Source organism: Bactrocera tryoni, chromosome 2 (assembly GCF_016617805.1).
Source record: "Bactrocera tryoni isolate S06 chromosome 2, CSIRO_BtryS06_freeze2, whole genome shotgun sequence".
NCBI classification, from domain to species: domain Eukaryota; kingdom Metazoa; phylum Arthropoda; class Insecta; order Diptera; family Tephritidae; genus Bactrocera; species Bactrocera tryoni.
In genome coordinates this window covers 53,510,682-53,529,165 of record NC_052500.1, presented here as the reverse complement: position 1 = coordinate 53,529,165, position 18,484 = coordinate 53,510,682, and the positions used below count along the sequence as shown (strand labels likewise).

Here is an 18,484-nt window from a genome sequence, read left to right as displayed (position 1 = left end):
GCGAACTTTTTTTAAGTAAATGAAAACTTTCCTATTGTCCGAAAAGATGATGAGTGCCGTTTTCTGAAATTCACAAGATATAACCTGGAGAAAAACAAAACAGACATAGGGATATAGTAGAGATCGAATTATTAGGATGAATCGACGACTGATTGCTAGGAAAATTGTTAATTTTTCAAAAAAATAAGTGGTTTTTCAAGGAGACAACACATCGATTTATAACTCCGCCATTGTCATGGTCCAATCGGTCGAATTTTATCTATAAGCTGCTGCCCAGCCGCATTATTCGTTAGAATTGGTTCCCAGCTGTTTTTTTTTTTTTGTTGAATAAATTTTTTAAAGTCGCTCGCAGAACAGAAATTTGAGTATAATGAAGATATTTTATCACGAATTCACGAATTTGGTTGGGGTCTGCTTGGTATCTTCCATTGGAGCAACCGCGATTTTCCAGGTTGGCGGAACCTGATGCATTGATTCCAATCAGTACAAAAAGAAGCAATGAAGCTTTGAAATAAACGTAAAAATAATGAATAGTATGAGATTTAGACAAGAAGACAAGACAAAACGTGAAAGTCAACTCTACAAATAAAATATATGTAGCTAGCTCCACAACCAAACAGAGACAACGATGTAGTACACAAAATATCCTTGACACTCTCACACAGTCCGGTCTATATAAACGAAACGCACTCAAATTTTCATCCGGCCAAGGACTGCCGACTCGGCAGCATTTCAGCCAGATGTTAGTTGAGCTGAAAACATACCTATAAACTCTGATCCACAAAATGAAGTGACCAAAGAAGTCCTTTATTTTCGGCCATAGTATTTACTAATTTTAATGGAAGATATTTCTCATACGCTCTCATTTTTTTGGTCTAAGAATTATTTTTTCTAATCTCGTTATACAACTATCCAGAATGGCGTTCGCTTACACTGTGTGCCCCTAAAAACATCTAATGGCAGATGCGACTTTTATTTACTTAAAAAATTTATATCAATGCATAAAAACATACAAGCTAAGGTCTAGTATATACAAACACGCACCATAACTTCCTAACACTCCAATATCACTTTTCTATAACTTCTTCTTCTTACAATTTGTTGTTTCCTTTTTTCTTACAGTACACACACAACTACCGACACGTAATGCTGGTGTCTACGAGAAAACGCAAAAATCGTCGACCGGCGTCGTACCCTCACCGCGCTCTCCGTGGGTCTTCGCGAATGCTGCAGCGCCACAAATGCATTTTAACGCACAGCGACTACTGCACGCGGCAAATACGATTACACTCCTCTACGTCGCATTATCCTTGTTCAAATTCATATCGAATGAGTTGTCCGTCGCCACGCTCACAGCCACGACACTATGGCGAGCGAATATCTGAAGCGAAGCACAGCGACGACGGCAACAAGCAAGCGACGATAATAAGAGCATAACAATAAGAACAATAAAACGGTGGCGACAACAACAACAACGCATGCTCAAAGTGTGTGGTATTCGGTTGTTGCTCGTGGCAAGCTGGAGTTGGGAATTCATCGTCGCGAGTGCTACTTCGTACCGAAGGTGCGGTATGCGGCATATCTAATACAAACAAATGTATATAAATAGACATACATACATTCAGACTTATATTAGCGAAATGTATGTAAGTATATGTGTATTAAAATTTAATTTATTTGTTTACTTCTTCATGCTAATTTGTATGGTACGTTTGAATGGACGACAGTGCGCATGAGTGATACTTGTATTTTGCAAAGTGAATCTCAAAAGCACCTTGGGAAACAAACAAGCAACTTCCCTTTCCAATTACTAGTTACTACATTGAAACTTAATACATTTAGAAATTGCATAATTATACATATTCTATTTTCAATTGGGCGATGGTGTGGTCCTTTGTACCTGAATTTCTCTTCTTTCTCTTTGAAGGAAATACTTCTTATTCAGATTAGTCCAAATTAATCAATTTATTCACATATAGTAATACAAATCAAAAAATAATTAAGTTCAATAGATTTCCTATTTCAATTAAAATAATTTGTATAAGGATACTGAACTCCAATTTCAAAAAAAAATAATGTTTTTTGAAGTGGGTCGGCACTGCCATTCCAAGTCAATGTATGTCAACCTATTTGGTGGGGGTTTTTTGAATTCGCAAGCCCATATAAATATATCAGATATCTTCTGTGTATAAGATCGAATAATGGAAAAAACCTATGGAAGACTGAATCTGACACGAAACGTCTAGTATGGTAGTGACTCTCTGCAATTGCTTTTACTCCTGTTTTTCTCGATACAGATCTTTATCTTGATTTTGATCCATCAATTTGTATTGCAGCTACACATATGCTATAGTGTACCCGAGTCGACGATTATGGCAAATCAGCTGTTTCTTGAGTAAAAACGGACATGTGCAAAATTTCAGATCGATATCTCAAAATCCGATCCCTGTACAAATAGACGAACTTGCCAATATTGACTCAGCTTGTAATGCAAATCACTTATATATTCGAGGCTTATTCAAAAAATAACGCGAGTTTTGAATGTCTTAAGAAATTGTTTATTAATTCATAAATAGCTATTCTGTCTCCTTCAAAGCATTCACCCACAGATACATATATTGAAGTTCTATCAGCGTTTTTTCTAATACTTAAAGAAATTAAAAATAATAATTTTGTCTTTTCATGATTCTCTTCAATTTTGGGAACAAAAATTTCACAGAGGGTCAAGTGAGGAGAATACGGTGGCTGGTGCACCATTAATGTGTCGTTTTTTGCCAAATATTCGCGCACAAACATCGATGCACAAGCAGGGGCGTTATCATGGTGCAAAAGTCAGTTTTGATTTCCACAAATCCGGGTCTTTTATAAGGTTGCTTCGCACAAACTGCACATAGCTTGCAGATAATATTATTTATTAAACGTATGAGCCATTGGCTTTTTCTAATTTAGTGATTGGCCAATACTATTTTCTTCAATTCATTCAAGTTCTTATCTTTTCTTGACGTGCTGGGGCGTACGGCATGCTTTTCTTCATTCTCATCTCTCTTCTTATAATCTTTCTTCAAATAGCTAATGCTAACCTCTTAGTAGGAGTATACCCCAAAGAAGTACAGGAAAAGGAAGAATCCACGTAGATGGAAAGATCAGAAGAAGAACCTAGCTGCACTGGTATCTCGAACCGGCACCAATAGCGAAAAGAAGAAAAGGCTGGCGCGCTGTTGTTAACTCGGCTATAACCGCGTCAGCGGTGTCTACGCCAGTAAATAAGAAGAAGAAGCTCTAAGTATATATTGGGTAGTCTTTTCATATTTCTAATCAAACTTCAACTTATTTTTTATATTTATAATGAACTTTTATTAACCAAATATGTTTCATTTTGTTCGATCACTTTTGGAATTTTTTCATTAGTGGCATTATTCCATCAATGTAGAACTTTTCTGGTTTCTCTGCGAAAAACTGCGACAAGTAATTTTCACAGGCCTCTCTTGAAGCCAACTTTACTCCATTAAGGGAGTTCTGCGTTGACCGAAACAAATGGTTGTCCGATGGTGCAAGGTCAGGGCTATATTATACTATATTGTGGATGCATCAAAACTTACCACACAAGCCCTCCCAGTTTTTGCCCAGTCATCAAAGATGTGTCTGGTCTAGCGTTGTTCTGATTGAAGACGAAGCCCTTTCCTTTCCATTCCCACCAAACACTCAGCATAACTTTCGAGGCGTCAATCCTAGCTTTGCGTCCAGTTGTTGAGCTTTTGATCATTTTTCGTCTGCTGTTACCATTCGTCTCAGAAATGGTTCGATTTTTATACAAAAATTTCAAACTATAGCGAATATCTTCATTACTTTCACTCGTTTTTGAACAGCTGTAACCTTTTTCAACTTCTCCTTTTAATTTTAATGAAACTTAAAATCTCACCTTTTCAACTCTATATAATATGACACAATGTGGGTGGTAGCACTGGATATATTAAACTGCTACGACATCTATTGACATAATACGAAAAGAATTTTTCGACTACCCAATTACATATTAGATTTATTTTCAAAAATTGCGTAAAACAAGAAAAAACGTTAACTTCGGATGCACCGAAGCTAATATACCCTTCACAGGTGTATTTCTTTTAGTAACTATGTGTCCAGTTTGTATGGAAGCTATATGCCATCGCCCACTTTTCTGAAAACTTTTCCCTCCAAATATGCCCTCAATAATGTAATTATTTGCGGCAACAACACTTTGCCAATCCTTTTGTGAATATTTATTGTCAAACACTGGAAAGCTTTCGGTTTCCATATAAGAACTTGTTATAGTGGTCCGATATCGGCCGTTCCGACAAATGAGCAGCTTCCTGAAGAGAAAATGACGCAAAATTTCAAAACAATATCTTAAAAACTGAGGGGCTAGTTCGTATATATAGAGACAGACGGACGGACAGACGGACAGACAGACAGATGGAGATGGCCAAATCGACTCAACTCAACATACTGATCATTTATATATATACTTTACATGGTCTCCGACGCTTGCTTCTGGGTGTTACAAATTTCGTGACAAATTTAATATACCCTTTTCCAGGGTATAAAAAGTTCAGTCCTTCTAAAAAAAAATGGCAATAAAATTACGCGCAGCAATCAAATATTTTACTAAGCAAAAATGTACACAATTTTACATACGAGATCGCAAAAAACACACCAAGTCAAAACAAATGCGCTCCAAGAAGCCCTTGCAGACATCAGCGCTCGATTACGATGCTGCACGATTTTACGGCAACAGATATTGTCGCCATATCTGCATCTACTATAAACATACACAACCCCTCACATACATAATGTAAATAGAGCGCTTCTTCTCATGCACTTGCAAATATTTGAATAAAATAAAAATGCATGGAGCATCTTAGCAGACGTGCTTAAATTCTTCCATTTGTCCGTCGTGTCTATATGTCTGTTTGATTATCTTCGTTTACAGTAGAGTGCATACATATACATAGATTTAAGCTTACATTATATATAAATAAGAAGGGCATTTTCAGTTTGAGTATATTAACGATCTTGCTGCCGAGAACTATCATCTGTTGATAGACCACTACCGAGTATAATGGGAACTAAAGTATTTTTTTAGAAATGATCGGCATTTTAAAGCGAAGGATTTTCAAAAATCTTACAAAAATAGAAAAAATTGAATTGAGCGCCGTAAAGGTTTAGAGCCAATAGCTGCAGTTTATGCTTGCTTAATTCTTTTAAGAATAATCAAAAAAGTTTATAAAACTATATAAATGTTAGAAGATGAAACACAAACACTAGTGAAACCAAGTGATAGCCTCACAGAATTATTTCGTGGAGTTCAAACGTAAATAAAACTCTGTTGAGCTCTAAAGTGAACTGTACTAAACTATTATCCTGGTGATACATTTTCCAATAGTACGTCCGATTCTTATATTTTGGGGGTTTCACAGATTTAGTTCCGGCAACTACTAGTTATATGTGTTTAAAATTCTGATTATATGTAATTGCATATTTCTCCATCACCTACGATCCCACGATAAGATCTTCAATACTGATCTGATCAAAATTCGGATTTTCATGATTTTAATATAATAACTTATTACCGCCTTGATGATTGGCTTCTGAGCCAATACAAATAATGTATTTCATTAATTAATGCAATTTTCCTTTCTTATAAGGCTCGGTCGGGATGGCCTCCGATGCATTCAGGAAATTTTGGTTTACAAATACTTATATTTTTGATGAAGTAGACTTCTCAAAGCAATTCTGAAACAGAAAGATATTCTTCTTTAACTCCACAGGAGTGTAAAAATCTTTCACCATTTTTTGGGGTTGCCTCAAAATTGTACTATTAATATGTGAATTAAGAAGATTACCTTTTTCATTTATACGAATGTCAAATTTTATGGTTTTGAGAATTTTGTATAATTATGTTAAAGCATGCGATTTTTTTACTAGACATAGATATATTTCTGTGGTTACTACCATAACTTGAGGAGAATTTTCCATGTATAATAATCACCAGATATTATTTAACCGTTCTCAAGACAGACGGGTTTTATCTAGCCAAGGACTGTCAACTCAGCTACATTCTTCCAAATAATTTTAGAAATGTTTTTTGCAAATACAACAATAACAAGAAGAAGAAGATCTAGGATCATATTTCCAAAAATATTATGATTCATATATCCACACTTCTATTTCTAGTATGAAAGCAAACCTTTGTCAAAGATCTGCATGCAGATTTAAAAGAAATAATACGAGGTGTGTTCAAAAAGTATCGCGAATTTTGTGTTTTTTCAAAAATTATTTATTTATTCATGAATATCTATTTTGTCCCCTTCAAAGTAATCCCCATGAGATATTATACACTTGTGCCAACGGTTTTTCCAATCTTCGAACCACTTCAAAAAATAATTTTTTTTTATCTTCTTCAGCTCCTCCTTCGATGCCGTCTTTATCTCGTCAAGAGAAGCGTAACGTCGTCCTTTCATGGGCCTCTTCAGTTTAGGGAAGAAGAAAAAGTCACAGGGGACCAGATCTGGGAAATACGGTGGCTGTGGCATCATTAGTATGTTGTTTTTGGCCAAAAAGTCGGGCACAAGCAACGATTTGTGAGCAAGGGCATTATCGTGGTGCAAAAGCCAATTTTTGTTGTTCCACAAATCCGGGCGTTTCTAGCGGATTACTTCGCGCAAATTGCGCATAACTTGCAGGTCGATATGTTAAGGTCCTCAGCAACTTCTCTAAAGGGTATATATGAATACCATTTTCTCCACTTCATTAATTTTTTCGTCTGTTGTTGAAGTGCTCGGGCGTCCGGCACGCTCTTCGTCGTTCACATCTTCTCGGCCTTCTGAGAACATTTCGTACCACAGATAAACGTTGCTTCGGTCCATGGTAGCTTCTCCGTATGCCCCAGTCAACATTCGGAATGCATCCGCGCACTTAATTCAAAATTTGATACAGGTTCTTTGATCCGTTTTTTTGAATAGGTAAAAATCGAAGACGATCCAAAACACGTGCAAGCAAAGCAGCTGTCAATAATTAAATGAACATTCAAAATGGCCGAGCTTGTCGGCATAAGTGAGAGACATGAGTACCAACATAACGGCACAAAAAATTCGAAAATCGAATATACGTAACCCGCGAAAATTCAAAATTCGCGATACTTTTTGAACACACCTCGTATACAATTTTTTTTAAATATAAGTAGCTACATCTACATACTATTGTCTCAAGATATATATGTGAAACTCGAATTTGACTAAAGTATGAACAGAAGGTAATTATTAAGCTTAAAAATTTGTTTTTTTTTTTCCTTAATATTCTTATCATATGGTGGTCCTTATGATATGCCCGATATGAATGAGTTTTTAGTATCAAACTACTTTTACGATAGAATCAGTAAAAGAACGGCCCAATTCGAAATGGTTATTCGTTTCTAAATTCACTTCTTCCGTCAAAGAATCAAAACAAAAAACTATAAACAGGCGCCTCTAAATAATTCTTACTTTTAGATTCAGTAATTCTACAATTATTAAATTCACACTAAAATAGCGACAATTTACATAGAAATTTATTTATTTTACTGATTTAAATTGTAGCAGGCAGCAGAGAAACACGCACCCTTTGACAACACGCTACATCAGTTGGCATCGCATCTTTTTACTGCATACACAATGAGTGATCGTTAACATACAGTTCCTCAACGAACCAATTGGACCTATCATAGAGAGTGTATATCTTGCCGCCATCTTGTTGAAACCACATGTCAACCAAGATGCTAATGCTAATAAACTTTTTTGTTGCCAAAAATGGAAGAACTGAACTTTTTTTTTTTTTGCGGACAACTTTGAATTTTTTTTGCTGTTCATGGGAACAGAGTCCCATATTTTTGAACACTGACTCTTATGTAAAATTGAACAAGGAATCGAATAAGAAAAAGTCCAATTTTAGAAAAAAATTAGGGGAAAAAGCACAAAACAAGATTTTTGGAAAAAAGTTCCATTTTTTTTGGATTATTAAAATTTTTTTGGATTTTGAAAATATTTTTATCAGAAAGCTGAGATTTTTTTTACATAAAATTGGATAACTGCAAAATTTTTTTCACTCAATTTTGAGGTCGTTAAAAAATAAAAGAAATAGTAATTTTTTTGTTTGATCTCAATTTGAATTGCGCGCCAAAAAACAATGGAGCAACTTTGACCACTAAGAAGTTTACAGATATTCTTATTTTGGTCTATGTTATGATATTCTAAAGTTTCGTCAAAATCGGAGAACCACGGGTACAAAACCATGTCGCCAATTGATGGAATGACCCATATATATAAAATGCTGTTGCTGCCTGTTTGTATACAAGGTGCGTTCCACAGTAAACAAAACTTTTTGAATCTAGCGTCGAATGGTGCGCTAGAATATGCTGTCTTTATCGATTGTCCAGTGAGAATTTCATGACATTTAAAGGATTTGAAGTGAAGTTATTGTGTTTTAGGTGTCAGTATGTTTGAGTTATCGGTACGAAAATGAGCTTCGAACAAAAAGCCAACATTATAACAGTCATATAAACTGATCGATCAAAATCTAGTTCTTTCTTGAAAAACTATTTTTATACTCTTGTAATAAGTTGCTACAGGTTATAATAATATTTTTCACGTAACGGTTGTATGTATCACCTTAAACTAGTCAAGATATATATAAGAATATAAACATACATTTAAAGTGCGTAAGCTTACTGAATATAAGCGCTGCAGTATTAAATTTTACAAGAAAAGTGGTAGAGATAGGCTACGAGGAGCAGGTATTACAACTGGACATGGCGCGTGACGCCGTCCACCCTTTGATAGAATCCCATACCACAGGAACTTTGGTGTGCAAGTTAACCCAAGGACTTCAAAATCGGATGACAGCCACGCCTACTTTATACATATAACACACTGTAACATTCTATCTGATTCTTTCCCTTTACACATTCAAATCAAACATCAATGAAGGGTTTACAATAAAATAATGGTCTCAAAATATTTAATTTTATGTTCATAAGTTGTAGACATCGAACTATAACTTTTCAAGCCCCCAGGTACCTAATAAGTGGACTTCAGTGCATTTGGCTGATTTTTACCGAATATACAGTTTAATCTGCGAAGTCACTATTGAATTTAAGGGACATTATTTTTGTACAATACAATATGTTCGCCTGCACTCGGCTTTTGTGCTTCCTTACTTGTTATTTGATAGATTACTTAAAAAAATTTGGCAGATCACATTGTTCATATCACACCAGTACTTAGTATATCTTCTTCTTTACTGGCGTAGACACCGCTTACGCGATTATAGCCGAGTTAACAACAGCGCGCCAGTCGTTTCTTCTCTTCGCTACGTGGCGCCAATTGGATATTCCAAGCGAAGCCAGGTCCTTCTTCACCTGGTCCTTCCAACGGAGTGGAGGTCTTCCTCTTCCTTTGCTTCGCCCGGCGGGTACTGCGTCGAATACTTTCAGAGCTAGAGTGTTTTCGTCCCTCCAGACAACATAACCTAGCCAGCTTAGCCGCTGTCTTTTAATTCGCAGAACTACTATATGTCAATGTCGTCATATATATCCCATACAGCTCATCGTTCCATCGAATGCGATATTCGCCGTGGCCAACGCGCAAAGAATAAATATGTATTTCGCAGAACCTTTCTCTCGAAAACTCGAAACCTCGACTTATCGATTCTTGTCATCGTCCAAGCCTCTGCATATAGCAGGACGGGAATTATGAGTGACTTATAGAGTTTGGTTTTTGTTTGTCGAGAGAGGACTTTTCTTCTCAATTGCCTACTCAGTCCGAAGTAGCACCTGTTGGCAAGAGCAATCCTGCGTTGGATTTCCAAGTTGTTGGTGGTGTTTACACTGGTTTCAAGATAGACGAAATTATCTACGACTTCAAAGTTATGGCTGTCAACAGTAACGTGAGAGCCAAGTCGGGAGTGCGACGACTGTTTGTTAGATGACAGGAGATATTTCGTCATCCTCTTGTTCAGTACCAGACCCATTTATTTTGCTTCCTTGTCCAGTCTAGAGAAAGCAGAACTAAGAGCGCGGGTCTTGAGGCCGATAATATCAATATCATCGTCATACGCCAGTAGCTGATCACTCTTATAAAAGATTGTACCTGCTCGATTAAGTTCTGCAGCTCGAATTATTTTCTCCAGGAGCAGGTTGAAGAAGTCGCACGATAGGGAGTCGCCTTGTCTGAAACCTCGTTTGGTGGCCAACGGCTCCCGGAGGTCCTTCCCGATCCTGACGGAGCTTTTCGTGTTGCTCAACGTCAATTTACATGGCCTTATTAGTTTTACGGGGATACCAAATTCAGACATCGCGGCTTAAAGGCAGCTCTTTTTCGTGCTGACGAAAGCAGCTTTGAAATCGACGAAGAGGTGGTGTGTGTCGATTCTCATTTCACCGGTATTTTCCAAAATTTGGCGCATGTTGAATATCTGGTCGGTGGTTGATTTTCCAGGTCTAAAGCTACACTGATAAGGTTCAATCAGACCGCTGACGGTGGGTTTTAATCTTTCACACAATACGCTCGATAGAACTTATATACTATAAGTATACTATGCATAGAGTTTTCGAGCATTACCCCGTGCCGGCCAGCTTGTAAAGCTCTTCGTACTCACGCATTTCGGCCTCTTTTGTTTTCTGTCTGCAAATGTGTCTCGCTTCCCTCTTCAACTCTCGGTATCTATCCCATCCCGCACGTGTTGTGGTCGATCGTAACGTTGCGAGGTAGGCAGTCTGTTTTCTCTCCGCTGCGACACGGCACTCCTCGTCGTACCAGCTGTTCTTTTGCACTTTCCGAAAACCAATGGCTTCGGTTGCAGCTGTACGTAAGGAGTCCCACAGTTCCCTTATACCGAGTTGTTGACGAGTTGAAAAGAAAATCGTTCGGCTGTCTGTTGTGATTGCAGCTTCTCGACGTCGAACTTTCCTTGTGTTTGTTGGCTTGCGTTCTTTGCTACACAGAGGCGGGTGCAAATCTCGGCTGCAACAAGATAGTGGTAGTTGGTAGTTTTTCGATCCGGATACTGTCAGATGGCTTGATGAATTTTCTTATGCTGGAATGTAGTACTACAGATAACCATATTTCGGGCCTCAGCGTAGTCGATCAGCCTCAACTCATTTGGGGATGTTTCCTCGTGGAGGCTGAATTTACCGACTGTTGTGCCATATATACTTTCTTTGCCCACCCTGGCGTTAAAATCGCTAAGCACGATTTTGAAATCGTGGCGGTGTCAGCTCTCATAGGTGCACCCAAGCGATCATAGAAGGCATCTTTGGTCACATCATCCTTCTCTTCCGTCGGGGCGTGGGAGCAGATCAGCGGTGTGTTGAAGGACTTCGCTATTATGCGGAATGTGGCTAGACGTTCATCCACCGGGGTGAATGACAGTACGCGGCGACGAAGTCTCTCTCCCACCACGATTTCCACACCAAACTTGCGCTCCTTTATATGGCCACTATAGAAAATGCCACAAGGACCTACTCGTCTTAGCCCTTGTCCCGTCCATCGCATTTCCCGGACGGCGGTGATGTCAGCCTTCACTCTAATGAGGACGGCGGCACCTTCCCAATTAAGGGATTGGACATTCCAGGTGCATGCCCTCAAATCACAGTCCTTAATTCGTTTGTCATGGTCGTCATCAAAAGGGGGGTCACTCATCCGAGGCTTGTTGTTCTTTTTCATTGGGTGCGTTTTTTTACGTGGCGGGTCCCTAACCCAGCGCACAACCCTGCAGAGGAGATGTTTCGCCTTCTAACTTTAGCCTTTTACCTTCAAACGGATGTTCTTAGGCTATCCAGAGGATAATTGGTCAAAGATCGGAAGTCGTGAGCTGCTTGAGCCAGATGTAAAATATCGTTTCTGGCCACTCCAAAGTCAATGACGATCAGAGAACTTTCCTCACTGGCGTGAACTTCTACACATGATTCCATCATATTTACTATATAGTAAAAATTAAACTGGCGAATCAAAATTATTATGTAACCTTTAATTCGACTTGTACAACGTCTTTCCTTAGATGCAAACGGTTAATTGGTTGCGTTTTAAATTTGTATTACGTATGGATATTATGAGAAATATACCTGTGAAGGGTTCATAAAAATCAATTAAAGTATTGAAGTGAGGATAATAAATTAATTTGAAATATTGCCCCACTGCAGTAAGGGCCAGCTTGTTATTCAAATACAAATTTTCATTTTCCTTATTTCACGCTTATACCTTAAATATTTGTTATTTCTCTTTCATGTTTTTTCTATATTTTTGCCATTTCTTTCGTTTGTTATTTTTGTCAACCAAAAATTATTGCATTTCATACTCGTGTATGCGTTCGTATTCGCATTCGCTTTCGCCTTGGAATTGCGCAGCTTCCACACTTCCTGCTGCTCACTTTGCTCACAGCAAATCTTTGTTTCCCGCTTTCTCCCTGCTGTTTTCACTTACCCGCATTTGTACTCGATCTTCTGTTTGTTTACTATTTTTCGGGTAATTGAAAAATGAGCTTGAAAAATTTCCTGTAATAAACTATTCCAATAGCTTTCGCCACACTATCTTTCGCCGTTCAGCTGTGTCCTTATCTCGAACATCCTCAGCGTACAACAAACATGCAAATATGCTTGAAATCACAACACATACTCAAGCTCCCCCACCCCCGCCTCTTACATTTGTATTTGTACAATCATTTAAGCGCTCACACACACACACACACACATACATACAAGCAAGCTTGCATCTGTTTTTAGTGTGTCTGCGGTAATCTGCAATCCGTTTGTCAGCGTATACATCTGTATAGCTTTGAAGCGTCGCATTTGTTCACGCGCATACACGCATGTCCTTCGATATCCTTTAGTGGCTTTTTGTGCGCATCAGTTGCCACTCTAGTAGTGTTGCTGGCGTTGTTGGTTTTTATATCTAGCTGCGAAACTTAATCTGCTTGTTTGTGCGCGCTCACAAAATGTATTTATACAAAGTGATATATACATAAAGACATGTGTATGTGTGTGGCCTGTGAAAGGATATGTGGTACGCGAATTTACTAAATGTACATCGTAAAATAAAATTTCAGCAAATCCACAAAAATTGATTAAGCTCCATTCATTCACTCATTCATTCAACTATATATTTATATATTTATTCATTTATTTCGGTATCAGCACACTTTAATCACTGTGGCTTTTAAAGGATTTGGGTATTAACTTGAAACAATTGCTGGTTATTAATTTAAATTGAAATTAATTTTATTACAATGTTTGTGCCAGACTCGATTATATAGAAATTCTTTTGATCTCACGAATTATTTTTTTTTTTAACAATATGCTATGACCACCCATTATATTTTCATGTATTTGCATCGAAATTTTGTTTGATTACATACTCATTGGGCCAGAAATGGGCCTCATCGCTAAACAAAATTTGGTTCGAAAACGTCGGATCTTCTTGAAACTTTTCACGAGCCTGTAGAGCGAAGCGATGTCAGTTGAAAAGGTCGAGCGGCTTCAGTTCTTGCACAAGCTGTATTTTGTACACTTTCAATTTAAGATCTCGTTAATTTTCGTGATAAAGTTGAAGGATGTAAACGTTGTTCAGGCATAAGTCTTTAAAAGATGAAATGCAAAAAAATAACGAACAAAAATAAAATACAACTAGACACGACACATGCGTGATCTCTCATAACAAGTCTTTTGAAAAAAGTATCTCTAATTGAATCTTATTTCAATCTGCTTTGCTCTTTCCTTTAAATGACGTAAGGATCATGTAGGAACCGAGATGTACTGTAGATTAAAATTTCATTATGCAGATAGTCATAAAAATTATCTTTATTATGACGTTCAAACACTATCTAAGAAAATATGATTATTACTTTCAAAAGCGACCATAAGCAAAATGTTAATTTTACTTCTAGGTACCAAAAACTTCGCATAATATTTTTTCCCTTGAAGATGTAAAGTTCTAATTTGGTAGAGAGGATCGGAGTAGCAAGGGGCACCTTGTTTTAATGTAATTGGAACCTCTACCGACAGTATGAAAATGGATTGAAAGGGCGTAGCACCGCCCATCTTTTTGTTGTAATCCCAAAAAATGTTTAAGTCCAATAAAAACTGTTCAAGCCCTTAGGTACCGAATATTTAGACAACGGTACCTATTGTTAACGTTTGATCGAAAATGTCTGTGTGATATATATAACTGAAATTAAGGGATAATCCTTCTCTTATAATAGTATGTCTGTATGTCAAAAATGGGTTGAATCTGACAAATACTTCTCTTAGCCCCCATATACTTTGTACCGCTAATATCGGCCAATATGTGAGTTATCCCAATGAAAATAAGAGAACATGTTTTTGTCTACTTTTTGTTACTTTTGTGTCTAAAAGAGATCAATTTAAGCGAAAACATGACCTAACCCCTATACAACTAATATCAGGATTTTCGAACATACGGCTGACTTTACTGTACATGATCACTTTTACACCTTAAAGTACAAGTCTACAAAGTGGCTTTGATTCTCGCAAATTACAAAAGTATAAAATTTTCAATAGCACCCGAACTAAGCCCTTCCTTACTTGTTAGAAATGTTTTTTGATAACTTCATTGATGCTGTATTTTTTAAATTAAGAGGTAGAATTTAGTATTTATTTTTGTTATCCGATTTCGTGCATTTTCATATTGAGACTTGTAATGGTATGGCCAAAATCGGGGAAATGGGTTAAGGAATATTTGCGCGTAGCATTATCATTTTGTATACCAATTTATATGTATTTCGCTGTAGGGATCTTCCTAGGTTTTGAAAAAGCTTTCAATAACGTCTTACCGAAGGCAATTGTAACAGCTCTGGACGGTTGTGGGTTTGAATCAAACCTCAAAAATTTTATTTTCAGTTTTCCGCGCGATAGAGTTATCGTGACGAATTGGGGTAGCGACTGTGCTCGGTAAAATTTAAAAAGAGGCACCCTCCAAGGAGGAGTTCTTTCTCCTTTTCTTTGGATCATGTCCGTCAACTAAGTGTTGAAAAAACTTGCGGAAAATGCTAGGCGGAAGATTGGCTATTCAGGTGATGTAGGACTCATTGACGCAAGGATATGTATGTCAGCGGATTAACTAATTGGGCGGCCGGAAGTTGCTTCGCATTAATATTGAAAAACTGGAACTAGGAAGCTTTCTTCATAATATCGAAGACAGAGCGAAGAAAGCATCGATTGCCTTCTACTACTGCAAAGAAACTATTGGGAAAAGGTGAAGTTCCTCACCGAAAGTAAATCCATTATGTAATATAGAGCCTTTGTTTATAGGGCGGCGCTCATCAGCTTGTGCGGTGCCCTAAAATCCATTCCAATCATGACACATATTCCTATTTTTCATATAGTGCCCATAGATATCGCCGAAAGATGCATGGCTTCGAAAATTGCTAACAGACTTAGAGAATCAGGATTTATAAATTAACACATATTTGAACATTCAGAAATCCTAACGCTTTGACTTTATACCGGATATTTTGCATCATGGAGTCGTCAAAGCAAACTATATGCAGCCTCCTTCAAAAAAGTGATTATCCACTCTGATAGCAGGGCGGCGACACTAGCTTTGGGCTCATTAACCGTGCATTCAAGGCTGGTTAAGGAATGCTTAACCTGGTTGTCACTTTGAGATAAGATTGCTATGAATGCCAGGCCACAGCGGAGTCGCAGACAACTTTAAAGCTCAAAAGCTGGCAAGGAAGGTTACCCTAGCTCCCTTCTCCTCCTGTGTTTTAAAAATGGATAGCTGTTAATAGCTCATGTGCTGTCGCAAGATCCTTTTTTCCCAGGATAGATCATTAGCGGTTCAGTTAGCTCTTTGCCGTCAGTAAGGCTAGCTTCTAACAGGTCATTGTCCTATCGACTATCCGTGCTGTAAGATTGAGAACCTTGCCCGTCGCCTCTTGCAGAGGTTGTATGGAATAAGGCGAAGTGAAATAATCTCAGCACTTTCTTCTTGATTATCCCACGTTTACGAGATCAAGCACCGCATATTTGGGAGCTCATAATTTCTGATGTCCCACCGAACGGGTGGGAATAGAAATTAAACGACTAGGAAAATTTTTATTTAACAGAAGACTCGTTATTAATTAGTAAGTTTGAATTACAGGATCTTTAGATCAGCCTTCTTACCTAAGTTATATGTACATTGTGACGGAAAAAACATCCGGAGAGAAAATTGTACTTAAATTCCCCAGAAAATTTATATTTCAAATGTAATTTGCTGAGTTGGTAATACTGTTCTTAATTGATATGCCAGATATGAGCGCGATATATAAACCAGTTTGTTTTGCAGATCATTAAAGACATGCTACGTTCTGGACGACCTTCGACCTCTTCAACTGACGAAAATATTAAAAAAACAAAGGATATGGTGCATGAAAATCGTCAAGCAGGTGTTAGAAATATGGCAAGGGATATTTTGAGTACGAAACGAATTCTTACTCCACTCGTCCCAAAAATGCTGAATTTGTTTCAAAAAGAACACCGTACCCACATTCATGAGGAGCATTATAACTGCCGATGAGACATGGGCTTATGAGTTTGACATGCAAAGAAGTCAACAATCATCGGAATGGTACCCGTTTTCAGTCGATATCAGATCAGATAAAACAAAATTCGCTGTAGGAGCTGAAGGCCATACCAAAAAATGCTTATGAACAGTGTTTCGAGAACTGGAAAAATCGTTGGTGTATTACGTCTGGTAGGGATTACTTTGTAGGTGAAAAATTAATAAAACCCATTTAGTAAGGGTACCGTACCCATGTTCTAGAATGTTTTGTAGCGACACTTGCCCAGTTCCCACTAGGATTCTTTGTTTGAAATGTCACTTTTACGACTACATTTATGGCTTAGTTACAATTTTCCTTTAATGCCATTTCTTAGGCCGGATTGCTGCGATTGGTGATACTGGGGAGATTAGTACGAGTTCTTATCACCAATAGAAAAGAAATAGGTACAAAATAAACTAGTTGTTTTTTTGCTTTTTAAGGACCACCCTCATTTGAATTTACACAATGTAATCTAGATTTCTCTGAAAAATATTAATAATTAACACAGCAAAGCTCGAATGCTCTTTTTCCAGACGAACAACTTGAAATGCTTGTGTGTAGATATATATTCCATACGTACGTTTGCTGCGTTTAAGCCAGCATATTTCGCTTAATTTCCACAAACATTCCAAGCATTATTACATCGGCACTAAAAAAATTAACCAAGCATATAATGATGCACTTCGCATGCGAATAATATAAATTATTAAATATAATTAAATTAATTAACTGATTTTAATTAGCTGACAATGTCATATGCACGCACATTTAGATGGATCGCTGAGCACAAAGCGAGAAAAAATTGCTGAAAAAAAGCATAAATCAAACATGTGTTTGTGTGTGAGCGCTCACCATGTGCTAGACCGCAGTGTGGTGGCTGATAAGCGCAGATTTGGAAAAAAATAAATATCGAAAAAGAAACAAAATTGAAAAAAAAATGCTTGCAATGATATATAAACAATAGCTAATTCATTATGCATCTATATATGTATATAAATCTAGAGCGTTATATAATTGAATTAAATTAACCAGCGCTTTTATATGTTTTTGTGGAGCCAACAATACAATCGAGAAATACTCAAGCTAATAACTAAAGCATAATTAATATTGATGATAAATAATGATTGTTTCAATTGCAGGTGAACTGACTTGAAAAAACAACAACAAAAACAATATCACGGAATTACATAAATAACAAGAATTATACGTATTAGCAGTTAAGAGCAAACATATACACACACATACACATATGTAAGTACAATACGAAATAAACATAAGTTAATATTTAATGTTAAGATTTAAGTTGAAATCGCATACATATATAGATACATACAAACACTCATATAAGTAACGCAATATCATCAAATGCATATGTGTGTTATAATCATTATATTAAATAAAGTCTTCCGATACATATGTACATACACATACACAAACATTTACATAGCACTTAAGTAAGAACAGCATTTAAGCAGCAAGAAAATTAAACATAGTACATACCTACATAAGCATATACATATATGTATGTATATTGGTAAGCAAATATACACACATACTACAAGCTATAAACAATTTCCATTCATATTCTAAAATAAACACAACACAAACAAAAACATATAACAGTGCAAACGCTTATTTTTAGTGTCAGTTTTTGAAATTATTTTTTCAGCCTTAATCTGCACTAGCAAAACATTTTATTTTGGCTTAAATCTCCGGCTGCAATTTCAATTCTCTCCCTTAATAGTTATTCATTTGATTACAATTTCTTTTTAATCAATTTGTAATCGCTTTAGCTGCGTGTGGTATTTATTTGAATATAATTCGCTTCAAATTTATTGAAACTTTTTATATAACAGATAATAAATATAATATA

General features: G+C 36.9%; 1 protein-coding gene across 1 annotated transcript in view; it reads left to right on the top strand.

Moving 5' to 3' along the window:
* The window catches only part of LOC120768755 (lachesin), a 78,720-nt gene extending 77,335 nt beyond the window's left edge, over nt 1-1,385 (top strand). Inside the window, exon 9 of the mRNA XM_040095527.1 lies at nt 1,123-1,385. Within this exon, the coding sequence (XP_039951461.1) occupies nt 1,123-1,385 (263 nt within the window). The remainder of the gene's footprint in view (nt 1-1,122) is intronic.
* The last annotated feature ends 17,099 nt before the right edge of the window (nt 1,386-18,484 follow it).